The 19,473-nt window shown below is 38.1% G+C and overlaps 1 protein-coding gene across 1 annotated transcript in view; it reads right to left on the minus strand.

The window, feature by feature from the left end:
- The window catches only part of cntnap2a (contactin associated protein 2a), a 459,495-nt gene that overhangs the window by 98,139 nt on the left and 341,883 nt on the right, over positions 1–19,473 (minus strand). The window contains exons 14-15 of the mRNA XM_073864211.1: positions 15,369–15,525; positions 11,539–11,666 (exon numbers count right to left, since the gene is read on the minus strand). Of these exons, the coding sequence (XP_073720312.1) occupies positions 11,539–11,666; positions 15,369–15,525 (285 nt within the window). The remainder of the gene's footprint in view (positions 1–11,538; positions 11,667–15,368; positions 15,526–19,473) is intronic.

The raw sequence follows: 19,473 nt of genomic DNA on the forward strand, positions 1-19,473 counted from the left end.
TGCGATCGGACGGGTAAGCCCCCGATTCTGAAGACTGCAGAGGATCTTTGGAGAGTTAAACTGTGACTTATAAATGGCTTGCCTTTGTGCTGATTGGGTAGATATGATGATTACTGATTGTGGACAGCTGGTGGTACTAGAGTATTTGTTGATTACTGATTATAGACAGCTGGAAGTACTTAAGTGGTTTATTTGATGTGCTCCTCCCGAACTACGTTAATAAAACATCATTTATTAGTAAACTTTTGTACAGTATCTCCACTGAAAATGTGGAAAAAATTGTCAAAAATGGTCTCTAGCTATCACTGGGGGAGAGACCCTTTCAAATTGTACATCTTTGCACCTAAAGAGTTTATATAAGTACCTCAAATGGTACCAAATGTATACATATTTGTACCTAATGGTGCTTTTCCATACCCTGTGGTTTTGGTCGGGTCAGCTTACTTTTGGAGGCTTTTCCACTGGGTGCAGTACGTAGTACCCAATACTTTTTTTAGTACCACCTCGGTTGGGGTTCCAAGCGACCCGAGCTGATACCAAAACGTGACCCAAAAACATTGTAGATCACTCATTGGTCTGAGAGAATCGTCACTAACAGCGTCATCGCTATAATGTAAAAGATTAGCTTTACCTTTATGCTAGCTTGCGCTGTCTCAAGTAAACCTGTTGTCCTCTGTGCTTTTCCGCAAGTTCCCAAACTCCATTTGAGCACCGAAAAACATCCACAGGTTGAGTATCAGGAACACCATAACTGTTTATTTCCAGACTTGCAGTTTGTGGAGACACATTCTCGACTGATGCCACAGGTGTTTTTACAGAAACTGTCATGTGAGACAGAGGTAGTGATAAACGCGATGTGCAAACATCTATTTGTGGTGGTCAATTTTAGATTTGTGGCGGACTGAGAAATGAATGAATGTATGGGAATGTACAACAAAGCTCTCACCTGTATGATGTCACAGCAGTAGGCAGCGCAAATATAATGACACGCCTATAATCTCTTCCATTCCGAAGTGTTACTTAACTCGATGGAAAAGCTAACCAAGCCAAAGTGAGATAAGCTGACCCAACCTGACCCTAACCAAACCGTGGGGTACCTTCTAATGGAAAAGCGCCATAAATGGTACATATTAGGACCTTTTTAAGGGTACTGCCCAGGGACAGCGTGGAACCTTCAGAAAGTGTACTATAAATATAATTACCATGATATTTAAAAATAAGATTACTATGTAACAATGTTAAGCAGATCATAAGTTTATATGATAGAAGTTAGGTAATAAAACTGCCATTAAATATATAAAAAAGAAGGGTATGTTTAACCCTGGCACTGCAGAACACAACATTGCAAATCCTGAAACAACCAAAGCAACACAGTGTTTACCATAAACATTAAACAACATTATATCTAAAAAGGAAAGTGCTCTCAATTCCCAGGCAGAAAAAACTGAAGCATTTTGGACTTGGACCTTACAGATGTTACAAGCATGGGTCATATCCTTACGGTCAAGAGGCATTAGAGTCAGTTATACTGGATTACATGGTGTTAGTGCTCTGACATCTGATTGACAGATCAGTACGCAGGCCTGTTATTGACTCTGTCTGCTGTTACCGGCTGTCAATCTTTATGATATACCTGTATGGGGACCATTTCAAAAGGGTAGCTTTTCTAGTTTGTTCACAATGTCAAATGTCTGCGAAAAATAGGGTGACATGTCGTTCATAAGCTACATGTTTGAAATGATTCAATTCCAAGTTTTTTCTCGAATGTGGCACAGATTGGATATAACCCATGTATGTGTAAGAAGGAAAAACACAAAAAGATTCTGATATTCTCAGATCGTACACATGCATTCATGTCTGCAATGTCAGCAGATGGATCGGATAAGATTACGGCTTCACTTAGTTGAGAAATGCAAAAGTTTTATGTCTTGTTACAGAAACAAAGTTGTATGATATTACTTAAACATTGCATAATACAATTTTGTCTGTGTCCAATGCATATTGCGACGTTTTACTTTGTGTGGAGTTTAAGCTGTTCTGGGTCAGTATTTCTACCTTGAATTGTTTAGCCAAGAGTTTAGTGTAAATGCCGATATCAGATATGAGTCGCTTTTAATGTAAGTGGGTAAGGGTTAAATTGAAAATAATGATCCAGAACCTTACAATAATATGTCACATACATACGATTTGTGTGGATTTTTGCGAATCCGAATAACGCAGTTTGACACAGTTATTTCGTAGTTCACGCAAAGCATCATGGGACAAAAGAATAATGTATGTTGTCTGAGTGTATAAAATCAACACAAGAAAGCAGGGCAACCGCAACAGCTATGGTGTCTCAGCTACAGTGATTATACTGAAAATGTAGTGAAACCTGCAACCTTCACATCAAAGCGACTTCTCCACAGTGAGCCAAAATCACTCTGCTTCTCCTTGCTTCCCAGAAGCACTGACCCTGAAGTGAGAGATAGAAATACTGTTTTTTGAAGGTGTAGGTGTGAATAGTGCAGTGTGCGTTTGTATGGAGGGGTTCGGATTCTGTGATTCTCAGTATTTTGAATATGGTGCTTTCATGGTCATTCATGTGAAGACAAAGAACATCTTCTCTTTATTGTCTGACTCTGTTGGTGGCGTAAGAAAGAAAGTTGTCACAAAGAAAAATCTGTATTCGGTGAAGTGCTAGATTATTTGTGATCCACATGCTGTTTAGCATTCAGGACTGACTTAGCATTTGCCTTTAAGTTTAAATTTCCTTTGGTGTGTAAGTGTGTATTAGTACATGTTAACAATATGCAAAATGTACCAAATAAACAGTGACGCAAGTTATCGTCTCCAACGTAAATCTATTTTCTTGGACTACAACAAACACACGGATTGTAGGCAACAGTTTACTTCCTGGGATGTCTGCCTCGAAAATCGCAGCTTTTAATTTCCGTCGGTCTTAGTACACGATGTAACTACAGAAGAGTCAAGTTTTAAATAGGAAAAATATTGAAACTCTTTGGTTATTTTTTAGAGCGATGCTAATGGTCTAATCAGATTCAATAGATTGTGCTAAGCTATGCTAATAGTGCTAGCGCCAGACCCGGAGATGAGCTGAATGGATTCCAGGGGAGCTGGAAAATGAGCATATTTTCAAAAAACTGGAATGTCCCTTTAACTCCTGTTAGCAGCTAAATCTTTCAAACATGGTAAGGAGAGTCACATTTCCGGCTGAAGTCAGAGGTATTCAGACCAATCACAACGTACAGATTAGCTGGCCAAATCAGGGACAGTTTTGTACAAAATCTGTGCGTTTCAGGAAAAAAGGGTAAATCTGGAGATACAAAAAAGTACGGTATGTGGAAAATAATGTGTTTTTGTACCATAAAACATGCAAACACATTGTATTATACCAAATACATTACATTGTTTTTAGCTATGAAATAGGTGCTCTTTAAGAAAACATAAAGGGTGTGATAAAAAGAACAGTTCACTTAAAAATGAAATGTAATCACTGTAGTGCATGAATTTCTCCTTTGTGCAACAATAAAATGAAATGCTTTATTTCTTAACAAAAGCATAAAGTGACCAGGGGCTTTAAAATGCCTCATACAACTCCAAAGTCTCACCACAGCCTTGTACAAAGAAACGACAGCAATTTCTTATATTAATACTGCAGTAATACTTAAAATTTGACAGGGCTACCTATGAGGCAAGATTATAATTATAAATCAGCCATGGCTGACTAAGCTGCTTGTTAGTCGAGACTTATGTTTTAAGCTTCATTAAAACACGCATTACTCACTAAATACTTTAAAGTGCTTGTCCATATGCTTGTCTCAATGATCATGACTGCCCCAACCCTATAAGCACTTACAGTGCTAAAATCCAGCTAAACCCTCTTCACAACGTGGGATTCATTTTTCCGGTCACCCAAGATTTGTCGCAGTGCGAGTTCACCAGATGGTACCTTTACAAAAGGCCGCTGGAATGGAGGTCATTAAAAAGTGTTTACTAGTGGCACAGTGATGAATCGAGCAGAACGATGTCAGATTTTTACACACGTCTCATTAACTATGATAGTTAACCTTTGTCTGGTTCGAGGGCAGGTGTACAGAAACCAGTTGTCTAAATTTTCCCCCGAGCTCATTAATGTGAATAAAAACTGTTTGCGCACAAGCGCAAAAAACTGGAACGGATATGTATTTTGAGGAAGTTGGGGTAGAGCTCAAGAGACAAACACTGTCTGTTATCAGACTGCTGATATGATGTTTGCAGCATAAAGGAGATAAACCCCTGCTGTTAACACTCTATGCATTATGATTCATTTTTCTCCTCATAAATTATGAAGCTGTCATTTTTTTGTTATAAATTACAAATCTGTCATATCTCATAAATTACGAAGCTGTCATTATTACAAAAGCTGATGTCTAAATTTTTTGCAGCTGTGCTTCTTGTATTGTTTGCTAGAAAAAGAAGCTCTCAGTGTCAAGAGCGTTGTAGAGATTTTCTTACAATTCTGGGTTGAATGTAATTTTATATTACTGACAGAAATTGATGAAATTTGGTTCTTCCAACTAAGTATACACCATTTTTGTGGCCAATGAAGAAAATATTTTCTCATGCATGGTGAAAAATGAATTTAGCAAATGTAGACAGAAATGTACAAAAATCTTTAGGCACGTTGCTGACCACCCGCTGATTCCCCGGAACTCACAAATCCAAAAGAAAATTTGAATATAGGCACTATCTTTACTAACTGACCACATATTCAAAGTTTATTCATCTACACTCACCTAAAGGATTATTAGTAACACCTGTTCAATTTCTCATTAATGCAGTTATGTAATCAACCAATCACATGGCAGTTGCTTCAATGCATGTAGGGTTGGGGTCCTGGTCAAGACAATCTCCTGAACTTCAAACTGAATGTCAGAATGGGAAAGAAAGGTTATTTAAGCATTTTTGAGTGTGGCATGGTTGTTGGTGCCAGACGGGCTGGTCTGACTATTTTACAATCTGCTCAGTTACTAGGATTTCACGCACAACCATTTTAGTTTACAAAGAATGGTGTGAAAAGGGAAAAACATGCCTTGTTACCACTGTGCAGGCTGGTGGTGGTGGTGTAATGGTGTGGGGGATGTTTTCTTGGCACACTTTAGGCACCTTAGTGCCAATTGGGCATCGTTTCAATGCCACGGCCTACTTGAGCATTGTTTCTGACATGTCCATCCCTTTATGACCACCATGTACCCATCCTCTGATAGCTACTTCCAGCAGGATAATTCACCATGTCACAAAGCTCGAATTATTTCAAATTGGTTTCTTGAACATGACAATGAGATCACTGTACTAAATTGGCCCCCACAGTCACCAGATCTCAACCCAATAGAGCATCTTTGGGATGTGGTGGAACAGGAGCTTCATGCCCTGGATGTGTATCCCACAAATCTTCATCAACTGCAATATGCTATCCTATCAATATGGGCCTACATTTCTAAAGAATGCTTTCAGCACCTTGCTGAATCAATGCCACGTAGAATTAAGGCAGTTCTGAAGGCGAAAGGGGGTCAAACACAGTATTAGTATGGTGTTCCTAGTAATCCTTTAGGTATATGTGTTTTAGTGTATATTCTTGACTAAAAAGCTCTTAAAACTAAATTTTATGACACAGAAAGAGCAATAAAGTTAAGCCTCATTGCTATTGACGCAAAATGCATTCTGAGAAACTTGGCTGTCAGAAGTCTGCACAAGTCACCTCCTGATGCATCCTCGCTAAAAATGGGTGGATCAAGAACACATCCGGGGATGTTATGTGAACTTGGCTTAATGCGAATTTGGATTTGGAACAAGTCCACAAGAACACAAGTACAGACAAGAACGCATATTAAGAAACGGCCCATGTCTCCCTAACAAGCTGATGAGTTAAATCAGGTGTGTTTAATAAGGAGACATATAAAACTTTTTGGGAGGGGGTCCTTAAGGACCAGGATTGGGAAGCACTGATTTAGACAATCTAATGACACTTACCAGCTTACTAAAATTATGAGTAATATAAATATCTTAATTAAAACAACCACAAACATCCATATTTATACATGTTAACAGAACATAAGCATATCCAAAGCGGTTACAATAGTCATATTAAGTTAGCTAATTTAGTTAAAAGCAGCACAAATGTCTGTAGATTATTAAGAGACTCTCCTGCTAATGAACATTCGAATATGGTTTCCTGATAATGACACCATAAACAGCATGCCGCCTTTTCAGCTGCAGACAAAGAGACCTTTAACAGTAATTCACTTTAAGTGTCTAATAGGCCCGAGGCTCATGGTGATATTTATAGATTTCACAGGCATTGTAAAACTGACATATGCATAGAGATTGAATGGCAAGCTGAACACTTCTTCCTGACTTTAATGGATGTAATACAGTTAAAGTCGGGTACTTTCCGGGAATTTGGCCATGTGACACCCATAAGAGCCTGAATTAGTCCAAAGTTGGTCTCCAGGTTCAAGCCAATCACGAATGCAAGAGGATAAACAGCACGGAGAACATCACCACGGTCCAATGACTCAGTAACTAAGCAACGCTGAACATTCTCATCCCCGGTGATAATTTACTGACCTATCTAGTCGGCATACGTGCAACTATTTCTGAATAATCATTTAATTCTTCTGCCCTAATCACCAGACTGCATGCAAGCAATGTGATATTTGGGGATTCTATCACATTTTATGATATTTCGTGAGCAGGAAGTTGAAAATTGGGTGGACATAAGTGCACAGCAAGCCTTTTCATCCCATAATTAAGTTGTAGACACCTTGGAAAAGTTTTTAATAACAGCCAGGACAAAAATGCTGTACACATCAGGAAACTTTGGCATATGCAAGGAATTTAGAGGACATTTCCTAATGATGAGTCATTTAATGAGTTAATCATTAAAACCCCAAATAGTCGATGCTGCAACCATGGCACCAATTGCACTGTGCTGAACAAAATTTGAAACAGTGTGCAAAATTTCATTCAATTTCGCTGTGGTCGGAGCATGACCAATCGATCGGACTCCATCCCAAACCCCGTATTTAAGTTTGTGCAACATTTTTGCAATGATGATGGAACCAGCTATCAGCGATGTAGCTCAGTTAGCCATGAAATGTCTCGATACAAACCAATTTTGTGGGACGGTTATTCGTGAGCCACATAATTCTATGCAGAGGAGAAGTCTTATCAATCAAAATGGAAAACTGTTCAGATGTAAAATGCCTAATGCATCGTAATGAGACGTATGCAATCTTTTCACATCTCACCAAATAACCGCCGCTCTGGATTCAGCACACTAATTTATAATTTCTACCCACTGCTTAGTTAATAATACAAGACGGGAGTATCATATTCCTCTGTTACTGACAGGTTATCTATCTCAATTAATTTGCAAACCAACCAGTGATCTGATTCTGGCAGTCTGAAGCAACAGTACATCATAGCCTCGCATCATTAAATCATCATTTTGTTTGTTATTGTTTTTTCTTACTGTTATTAATGAGTATTAATTATGCTTCCTGCCTCAAGATGATGGTGTTCATCCCTTTGGCACAGCAGTAGAGACTCATTTTTATTTTTAATAAATGAGAAACCCAACTTTAGCTGAAGTTTTGAGGACAAACTTAATTCGTAAAAACACACTAAACATTCAAATTCAAAAATATGCCAAAGGTAAAGTATATAGCACAGCTGTTCATTTGAGTGGTGTATCAATTTCAATTTTATATGAAATACACTGTAGATATAAAATAAACAAGGGAATATTATGCACAATATTTTCTAAACCCAATGCTGCGTTTATACCAGCTGCATTAGAGGCGTCAAGTGTGAGTTAATTCAATGTTAAGTCAATGTGAAGACGCGTTGACGCGTGTCTGGAGGTCTCGTTGCGCAAATGAGGCGTTAAGCGAGGTGCGGTAGACGCGATTCCGCCTCATTCGCATGTCTAGTTCGTGCGAATTGCACAAATTTAGCATCTGGCACGGTACGCGCGAATAGTGCTTTTTGTGCATTTAATGCGAATTTGCGGCTGACGCACGAGTTGAAAAATTTGAACTTTTCACGCCGCGTTAACCAATCAGGAGCCTGCTTGTTGCTGTGGCCGCAGCCCCGCCCAGAACGCTTCACATTGTCCGTGAGCAGTCAGCCGGAGCTATACGACACAAGTACTAATTTCTATAGAGACAGGAATAAAAAGGACCTTGCTTGGAAGAGTGTCAGTGAGGACATTGGGCAACCTGGTAAGTTGTAAATACACATTTCACTTTTGAGTCATGTGACGTTTATCGACCCGCGGCATTCCCGCCGTTTTTTAAACTATTTTCCCAGTAAGGTGAACAAATACAAACCGGTAACTCTCTCGATAAATGCACAATCAACATCAGCCATCTTGCAAACAGACAACTGCATAGCACTTGCCCCTCCCACAAGAAGCGGATTTCGCCTCTGACGAACGTCAAATGCTTGCTTTTTTCGCGCATCTACTGCGCTCTAAACGTGCAAATGCTTTCAAACTGTTCAAGCGATTTTGACGCCTCAAACCCGGCTGGTGTACACGCAGCATAAGGAAATGGTACAGTCACATTTCAAATTGTATGTATTGCAAAGCTTTTATTGCTGACTTGGTTTCTTTCATTATTCTCTAATAAAGGCGCTGATAACCCCATTCCCATTCAGTACTCCATTATGCATTCAATTACCAAATTTTGAGACTTTGCAGTAAATAAATAATGAGTGCAAAAAGTCTTCAGGGGACTGCTGGACCCATGCTAGGAGGCATTTGTCGATTTAAGCAGAAACCCAACAACAGCAAGACTACCATTATGTGCTGGTGCTTGCTGCATGCCCGGAGGGGCTTGCCGGGTGGGTTGTTGAGTATCCAGAGGCCTATAACTTTCTTCCTGTGCTGATACAGGCAGCTAAGAGCAACATTTATATGCCGCATTACCATAGCGAGGCTGGCGTGCTGCATTAATGCGTGACTGGTCGGTTCCCTTCCTTCCTCGGCTCCATAAATAAATGAGGAAATGAATAAATAATAGCAGTTTCAGTCCTGTGTGGTGGGCACTAGCCATGATTTGTGGGACCCCCTGATGAACATTGATTATGTTGCCAGAAAAGAAAGTGCAGCGTTTTATAAGTGGCTACATGCAGATTTAGGCTACTGATTGGCACAGACAACTGTGCAACTAAAGTGCACATTTAGAAAAAAGAAAATTTGATCTGAAAATGATTTTTTGGAGAATTATTACTGGGTTTGTTCCCCAGGTATAATTAAATATTCCTTTTATATTTTTTATAAATATAAAAAAGTAAGGACTTTAATAAATTCAGTTAACTTCTACCAGGATAACAGCTGATAACCTTTTAAACCATCAAACATAGATGGGTATGCTTAATATAATTGTTGTGATGTGAAGATACATGGCTTAACTTGCACCTTAAGTGTATTTTTGAGGATAACAAACTGACATGGTTTGTAGTCTTGGAGGCATGCAGGTCTATTTTTCATACGTGCACAGCTTTAATAAAACTAAGTTTTTTTGTAATTTGCTTAGCATAGCGGTATACTGTACACATGAGACTGCTAGCAAGCTACTGTAGTTTGTTTTTCAATTTAATTTTTTTTACCATTGTCATTGCCAAGGTCCCATGTAATCCATAATTTTTATCCCTTAAAGGGGACATTTCACAAGACTTTTTGAAGATGTACAATAAATCTTTATTTTACCCAGAGTACATATGTGAAGTTTTAGCTCAAAATACCATAAAGATAATTTATTATAACATCTTAAAATTGCCACTTTGTAGGTGTGAGCAAAGATGTGCCGTTTTTGGGTGTGTCCTTTAAATGCAAATGAGCTGATGAAATGCAAACACTGATCGCCATAATGGTGGTTTGTTGAAAGTGAAACTCAATTGCCCTGTCAATTATTTCCTCTCTCTCTCTGCAATAAATGGCAGTGCCGTGGTTGGACAGTGCAGATTAAGGAGTGATATCATTATATTAAGATCCCCTTCTGACATCACAAGGAAAGCCAAATTTTTCACATGCTTGGATTGAACGGTTTACCAAAACTACGTTACTGGGTTTATCTTTTTCACATTTTCTAGGTTGATAGAAGCATTGGGGACCCAATTATAGCACTTAAACATGGAAAAAGTCAGATTTTCATGAAATGTCCCCTTTTAAAATTCATCCATGACATATTAAAACATGTTTTCCTATATAACTTATTTGTGCCTTTAAATAGCTTGAATGTAACTCTACACGCTTGCCTCATTTAATATATATGAAACCACGATTATGCAATTTTCACCACAGGGAGATTTTAAAGGGGGTCACACACCAGCCGCGCAGCTCAGCGTAGCGCCGAGTCGCATCTAGGACAACTCAGAGGTATCGTAAACCGGAAGTGCACATTAAATAGCGCAAGCTACGTCAGATAGCGTCTACTTCAAAATGCAAAATAAACGTTAGCAGCCAATGTTACTCGTTAATGATTTGGGCAAAATGTGATGTTATTTAATGTTAAACTATGTGAGTAGCGCTCTGTGGCGCGACAGGGATTTGAACAACTTCCTGAGTCATAGCTGGGCGGCGCGGACAGGCGCCACCTGTCGGCGCCGTTGTGCGTATACTCATAGAAAACAATGTGTTCAAGTTTTTTAAGTTTTTAAGCGGCGCTACACGGTGCGGCGCTGCGCGTCCTGTGTGACCCCCTTAAGAGACTAAAAGTTATTCTATTTGGGTATAAGCTAACATTTTGGGTGTCACTTGCACATTCTGGCTGGCACATTGTATGCCGGTGTGGAAAAGAATGGAGTAATAGGACAAAGTCACTTTTCCATCCACAGGTGTGCAGGGACAAAACACAGGAGCTGACGTTGTCAAACAGGTGAGTGTAATCAATTGTACCTCATCTAAGTAATAAGGCAGATGCAATTAACAAGAATAATGAGGCATAAAAATGCATCATTTCACATGGTGATGATTGTAGGGGATGACTGCATACTTTACCCTTGGGTTCTTTGACTCAGTCTGGTGGAAGTTGGGTGTTTGTAATTACACCTGGCTTACTAAAAACGACATCGCTAATAATTTACTGTATCATAGAGGTATGTGCCTTCAGTACACCTTATAACTGCAGAGAGAAATATAAACTGCTTATTTGTATCACAATGACATGCTGGCTGTTAAGACTGATTAAAAAAGTTTGTGGCTGTAAACTTTAGTGGTATATGAAGCTTTTATATTTAATTTACTTAAAAAATAATCTATTAAAATGAATCATTTTCAAAGCAGATTATGCAATATACAGCACGAATGGATATAATGTGAATTGCTTTGACATAATGCAAAGGTTAAAAAACAGTGCTTTCTGTAAAAAGTATTCAAACAACGTGGTACTGTTTGAACAGAACTTAATCAAACTTTAAGCAATTCGACATTTAGTTATTTGTGAAGCTGTAATTTTCCGTGCCTATGCTTTAAAAAAGAAACAGACTTACGGTCTCCATGGCAACGGAGAGGTCCCACCGTCAGTTTGGCCTCTGAACCGGGTCGATTTGTGTCCCCAACAGCTACTTGGCTCACCGGTAAGTGATCTTTATACACAAGAAGGCCAGAATCTTCCCTCCTATCAAACAAGATTATTTTTGATCAATACAAACCAACACAAAAACATCTTTTATATTTGTTTTTGCATATACATGTATGCTCGCAACAATGTATGTGTTCCATCAAAAAATGGCTTTAGGTGTTATTGTAAAAATATTAATAAATGTTATGCTTAAGTTGTTTATGTAAAGCTGTTATCTAAAATAAATTGTCAACCAACATCATGATTTTATTAACTTGATTTATTTATTTTTAATAAAAAATACACTGACATATCATCATGCGAAATCTTAACTTAATGTCTCATTGTTGACATGTTTTTGATAGATCTTATTAATAGAACTCATTAAAGCATTTTTTAATAAAATAAGTGGTTTTATTTCCTAACAGCATCTCTTTGACATTTATGGGTAGCTCTTTAATGACAGCAATTCATATTGTTTAATTGAAACTGGAAACACTTGTATTTTCCCAAACTCATACACACAATGAAAACCCACAAGTACAGGCAGGCAACAGGGCAATACACTCGTTATTTTAATACTATCATCTATTAAAGTGCCGCTATGACTGCAAAAGTCATTTAAAAATCAATTATGTATTGCAAACCTGTTGGGAGAAAAACAACATCAACAATGTGTTTGGGACTGAAACCTGCCGCTTTGAAATCCAGTGCTCTAATTTATATCCATTATGCATGGTGGGTAGGTTTGCTTGGGGTTTATGACAAGTGGCGAGAGTATCACAATAACACACCGTCCATCTGTGCACGGGCCATTAACACGCATACTGTGTGCTCAGCTTAACCAGTTACTGGAGGGGCAAATCCAGCTCTCTGGTTCTGTGCTGACCGACACTATGTGTACTGTAGGAAAACAGCATTAAAGGATGATTTCCAAGCTCTTAGAATAATAATTCATGTGCAAACGAATGCAACGTAATAATTATTTTGCATTCACACAAACACAATGATCCTTGGCTAACACATTCAGAAAGCCTGTTTGGTATTGCAATACACCAGTCTAGGCCGGTGCGAATAATCATAATTTATTTTATAATTTTCGTTTATTGTGTCACATTCAGTGTCTGTCTCTGTGTTAAAAAAATCATCCAATGTCTCATAAGTGTCAGTAAATCAGCTCTACTGCTCTAATTTTCTGCATTTAAAATGGCAAAATGATTACTTGTGTTTAAAATCTATGAAGCGTGTGACGCTAAAGTGATGTCATTGCATGCGACACGCTGCTTGCTCATGATAAAGTTACACCTTTGACAAGAAAGATGAGCAAGGGACACAGCAGTAAAAGTGCTTCTAATAGAAAGTAATTTTATAAAATTATTACTGTGTATTTATTTATAAGGAAATCTATGTAAAGCTTTTGGTTAAAGCTGCAATCCGTAAAAAAATCTGTTAAAAGTGAACAAAAATCAGTTGTTGAATACGTCAAAAATACATTTCCTTACATTGCCCCAATTAACAATGGTAAGCTTATAATAATGATTTATAATTTGAGCTGTCGGGTCGGTTTTCCCCGGAAAAAAGTCATCTGTCTTTGCGTGATGATGTCACATCCAGTGTTGGGGAAAGTTACTTTTAAAAGTAATGCATTACAATATTAAGTTACTTCCCAAAAAAGTAACTAATTGCGTTACTTTCATGGAAAGTAATACTTACGTTACTTTTACGTTACTTTTAAGTTACTTTTGCGTTACTTGGCTGAGGCTTTATCTCTTTCAGGCATTGCAGGCATATGCTTCTTATGACTGAGAAGTTTTGCATTCAGAAATTGCATATTTCCATTGCAAAAATGTCAAGCTCTGGCCTGCCATCTCTGTTTCTGATTCAAACTGTTCTCGCTCAGGTTCGCACGCATAGAGTTCGTAATTCTACGTGACTACGTTCAGTTTAATTAAGTACATTATTATTTTTTAAATATAATTAATTAATTTGAAAAGTAACTCGCATTACTTTTTTAAAAAGTAACTAAAATATTAACTCTTTCCCCGCCAGCATTTTTCATGATTTTCACAAAAGTTTAATGCCTTCCAGAAAATGCTCCTTTTTAAATATATAAACATACAATAAATGAATTAAAAGAACAGACCCTCTGCTTTCAAACAAAAAATCTGTTTCATCCTACCTTCATGTGTTCTGTTTTTATCACCTCTCAAATATGTGTAGGTTTCATCAAAAACACCAAATTTTGAGCAAAAAGCTGAGATAATTCCATTTTTGTGAAGGAATTTTGATAGAGATCAGATTAAAACATACACGGACATACAGCTGTTTGCCCAAGGGCAATATTTCCGGGTTTTTTCCACACCTGGTGGATAATAGCGGTATTGCAGATTGACGAGATAACTCATCAATGGCGGGGAAAGAGTTAATATGTACATTTAAAAAGTAATGCGTTACTTTACTCGTTACTTTAGAAAAGTAATATTATTACATAATGCACGTTACTTGTAATGCGTTAGCCCCAACACTAGTCACGTCTGTAAACAAAAAAAGCCGTCTGCTTCATCGCATGTGGTCCGGATGGAAGTGTGTAGCTTGTTTAGAAAACAGTTGCTTAGAGTTTAAAAGTGTCATCTAGGTTTCGGCGTTTAATCTGTACAGTTTCAAAAGTTGATCATCTGGGGAACGGCATTTAAATATGTTTATTACGTTCTTACATGGGGAATCATCTATTGGTAAAACAGTGAAAGCTCAAACTGCGAGCTCATGCTAAAACAAGAGTTAATATCAGCCAGGCTTTTCAACTTCTGAAGGAATTAAATACTGAAACAATGGGTTTAGATCGGTCGTTTTCGAATGCAGATGTACTAGGATGTATAATGACAGATCCTCTCTGATGCGGTGATCACAGACATCAGATTTATCTGCGCAGAGTAGCGGAGTGAAGCACAACGCATGAACTGAACATTAATCCGCAAATAACTGCATTTTTATATTTCAACCAAAGATGGTGATAGAGGCCAGAGTTACAGACTGCAGTTTTAAAAAAGATTAAAAATAAATGCATTTTGATTTAAAAAATAATAACTTTTTGATTATGATTTTTAGCATAACCAAGCAGCCCTACACCAGTCTGATTCAACTCACTTCATGTGGAGCTCCAATGTCCTCTAATGACTAAATCTTGCTCTATGTTTATATTTTTATTACATTTTACAAAACTGTGGACATCAGCAGGGAAGATAAAAATGTGTTAGATGTACAAATACAAAGGCGAAGGATTAGATCTTTAACAGCAGGCTGGTATCAAAAACCTCGTGTAAAGACTCATCAGAAAAGTTGTAAATAAATCTCAAAGCATCACACATGCACTGTTACAAAGAGGACAAGCGACAAATGACCTTGTTTCCACTGCAATGTATTCCAGAGTTCTTTTACCGTAACAAAACCATCAAACACAGCACGTGTAGCTTTTGTGGATGGAAATATCAGGCTTTGTACACGCCTGTCTATCAGTACAATCTGTTTGCCATTTGCACAAGCACTGAGGTCGAGACAAATATGTCGCATGGCAGACGCTGTACAATGATACAGATAGGAACACTAGATGATTGTCTCTCATGAGTTTGATTGGTGGGCTAAGAAGGTCAGAAACTCACAAATAGCATCCTTCTCGAAAGCCCATAATTAGCTGCAGACTCTGGAGATTGCCATGGGAACTGCATGCTGCCGCTTGTCCGTACAGATAATGTGGCGACTTACCACGGCTTCTGGTCGGCATCGCAGTTGCAGTAATATTTGGAGTCGGTGCAGTTGCGCTCGATGCCGCACGAACATTTTTGAATGCCGGGTGCGGAGCCGCCCCAGTAAAAGTGCTTCTCGTTGCCCCGGCCCACCCACCACGTGTAAGGCGTTCCATCTGCAAACATTGAAAAGAGAAATTTAGTACAAAGTTTTATAAAACATCATGAAACTGTATATGTCATACAAACACAGTATGTTGTTATTCCAAGGGGTCAAAGATTGTTATATGTTCACTGTCAATGTGATCTTTAACAGAATAATGTCAAACAAAATGAATAGTTTCAAAAAAGCAACAAACCTAATTATTTTATGAATAACATTTTTTTAAAGTTGGAAAAACAAGCAATCAACACAACTCCTCAAATTGATCTATTTTGTTGTTAAATGCCTGCCATGAAAACTAATGTTTGCACACATGGAGAATGTATCTGTCCTTGTATCTTGTCTATCAAAAGTGAATCTCTGAACAGATGTTTGACAGATAACATGCAGACAAAAGTAATTACAGTGCTTGAGATTTGAAGAGTACTCTACACATGAAGCGAATCAGTACTTGTATCTGTACGCTACACTGTAAAGGCAAAACGCGCTCAATAGGATTAACACTTTGCTCTTTGCGAGAGCTTGCTGAACTGCCATTCATAAGCACTGATGTGCATACAAATTCCCACATCTGAATGTACGAGAGAACACAGTGAAGTGCACTAGAAGTATACATATACATACGCACACACAAACAAGGCTGGAACTACAGTGTATACTGTACATGCATTCTGTATATATGTTAACAATTAATGCAAACAGTGGAACTCAGTTGCTACTTTAGAGATATTTCTAACTGACATGATCCTTAAAATGTATGTTTGTTGGTGTAACCAAAGTCAATTTAGGTAAGTCGCACCATGTTTGGAATGCCTTCAGGTAGTTATTTCAGTCAGGCAAGACTAAAGTCCTATGTTGTCAACTGAAAGTAAAATAAAAGTTAAAGAGTAAGGGCCATATCATATGCCACACAAGTGTTTTTTGCTAGTTTCAGCCTGGCGCAGTTATCACTTTCACATTCAGCATCAGGCTGTTTAAATAGCAAATGCATTTGCGGCCATTTTTGCGGACATGGGCGTTCTGGTCTAAAGACGAGGTGTGTTCAGGCACACTGTTGGCGCGTTGCTATTGTGAGGCAACTAAAATAGACTACGCCATTGACCAACCTGGTCTAAAGTCTATGGCGCAATATTGTTTTTGTTATTTAAAGAGCGTGTCAGTAATATGCGCCTATAAACAGGACGACAACGCGCGTTTGCTTATCACACACATGGAAGCACACAAACTAACGTTTTAAATAGGAAAAATAAAGAATTAAAATGTAATAGATTATTACTGAGTCTCTTGGACATAAATGAGGATCGATTACGAGATGTTAGAAGGCGTAAAGAGCTGCTTCACCTGTAGTCTGGTAAATTATTGAATGTTTTGCTTTAAACAAATGCAAATATTGATTTATTATATATGATGACTTTGTATCTCTGGATATGGTGAGATGAGAACTTTTTTAAGTAATGCTTTTTAAAACACTCACGGCGATGTCCGAGTGCTAAAAAACGTTTCGGCTCTCTGCACGTTTGTAAATTCTTTAACTCCAGTAAGTTACAAATAAAGTATTTATACATTACAAACCTTTTCTTGCATATTTGTAAATTATTCTTTGAGATTACACTGATCGTGTAGGTTATCCATACATAGACAGCAATTAAAAGCCTGTTACTTTTACTTCCATGACTGAAAGAAAACAACTTTTAAAGAGAACCAAAGGTTTTAATACAAAAAATTACAATTTCAATACAAATAAAAACAGCACATTTTTATAGCAATATTAAACGGGTGGTCTTCTTCCTCTGCTTAGTTTTTCAGTTTACAAATTCTTCCATCTATAAAGGGCATCAGCATGGTGCGTGCACAACTGGCTTTTAAAGGGAATGGGAGATTAGACTCATTGGTTTATTGCACGTTATGCCAAGACACACCCATTACTCATTACAAGAATAGGAGCAAGTCATTTAGACTGTGCGCTAGACGCATAAACGATTGTTCCCGTCGTTAAATTAGCAAAAGTGGATTCGGACATGCTCTTTTAACCTGGGTTCACAAAAGCCACGTTTGAGTAGGGCTGGGTATCGATTCAGATGTTCCAGATCGATTTGATTTCAATTCACATGCTATCAAAACGATTCGATTTCGATTCTCGATTCAATTTTCGATTCAGGTTCTCGGGTCGGCTTTTATACTCGATTCTCGATTCATCTCAATGAATATAGATTTAATACAAATACTATATTAATAAAAAAAGAACAGTGAACAGCAGTTTACAAGTGGGTAATTAATAAAAAGAAATTAACATCTAATGAAGAAGACTAGTAATTAGATTAACTTTACTCTTACGTTTAATGTTTGCGGAAATAAATATGAAAGAAAAAAAACGATTCTGCTTTTGAGAATCAATTTTGAATCGACCACATAAAAAAAAAAACAATTAATCAAAAAATTTATATTTTTGCCCAGGCCTACGTTTAAGGCGTTAAATTTGCGTCTACCGTGTCTAGTTTGCTGCTTGAACATTTTGAGTTCACTCGCTTCATTCATGCCTGAAAGCCGTGTGTGAAATTCTAGTCATCGAGACATTCACGCGGAAATTTGCATCATGGGAGGAACTTTTGTGACTCCGCTCGCTTCATGAAATCACATCACTACTAGAGCAAGCTGTTGATTGGTTAACGTGATGCGCCAAAGTTCAAATTTTTAACTTGTGCGCAATTCGCACAGACTAGATGCGCGAATGAGGTGGAATCGCATCTGTCGCGCCACGCTAAACGCCTCATTCGCATCACGAGACCTCTAGACGCGTGTCAACGCGTCTTTACATTGACTTAACATTGAAATCACTCGCACTTGACGCCTCTACCCCAGCTGGTCTGAACGCAGCATTAGACTGTGCGTCATGCCCTTTAGACCATGTGCTTAGATCGTTAAAATATGGCCCTTTGTCATATGCATTTGATGACATGAAGAAGAGCAAAGGATAAAAAATAATTTTCAGTTTTGCGTGAACTATTTCCCAAATGTTTGTAGGTTATTTTTAATCGAATTAACTTTGAATTGTATATTTTTCTACTTGTGTAAACCAGCTAATTTAGATTTAAATATTTTATGTTATATGTCATAAAAAGTTTTACATGTGTCACTAGGGAATATTTGCCTCACAATCACATTTGTTTTAATGGAATACCTTACATTCGCATTTTCTCAATTTAGTTCACTTAATATTAATAACAGATGCCTGAAAACTCATTGAGAATCATTAAAACTTCACCATTCTGAGTTAAAAAACTTAATTACAACGGATGACACACTCCTGGCTGCTATCGTTACATCTGCAAGTGTCTAATTGCTTAAAACAAGCTCTGTTGCGCAAGGTTGCTCCAGGGAAAATAGATATAAAGTATGCTTTGTGATAATGCTTCATGTAAAGATGTTTGACTACATCTCCAGAGTTCTGCCTCCCTGATCCAGTTAAACAGAATCGGTACTGTGCTTCAATATGGGATATTTTCATTCGCCTCAGGCCTCCATGGATTTCAAGGAAACAATTCCAAAATCATCAAGCAACAAAATTCAGCAACTCCTCAAGCAGACAGCCGATCGGCTCAAGGACTTCATCACCACCATACTTAATTAATAATGAAGACTACTGCTATTCCACATTGGAGGCTGGAATGAAGACCTGCACATAGTGTGCGACAGCGCTGATAGATACAGCGGGGACCCGGCACATGGTGGCTGCAGGCAGGAAACAGACAGACAGGCTGGAAGCCAGCAAACCCTATCATCCACCATACCCCCCCCATCCAGTGACTGATGAGAAGCCAAGCTGGAAACGGCAGTCCGACAGAAAATGCACGAATGACAAGAAAAAAATGAACAAACAACCGAGAAAAAACTGTGGTGATGGACAGATATTGTAACAGATGGTGAGTGGTCTCTGACACGCTCCGTAGAGTTGGGACTTAGA

The sequence above is a fragment of the Misgurnus anguillicaudatus genome, chromosome 25, assembly GCF_027580225.2.
Source record: "Misgurnus anguillicaudatus chromosome 25, ASM2758022v2, whole genome shotgun sequence".
Taxonomy (NCBI): Eukaryota; Metazoa; Chordata; class Actinopteri; order Cypriniformes; family Cobitidae; genus Misgurnus; species Misgurnus anguillicaudatus.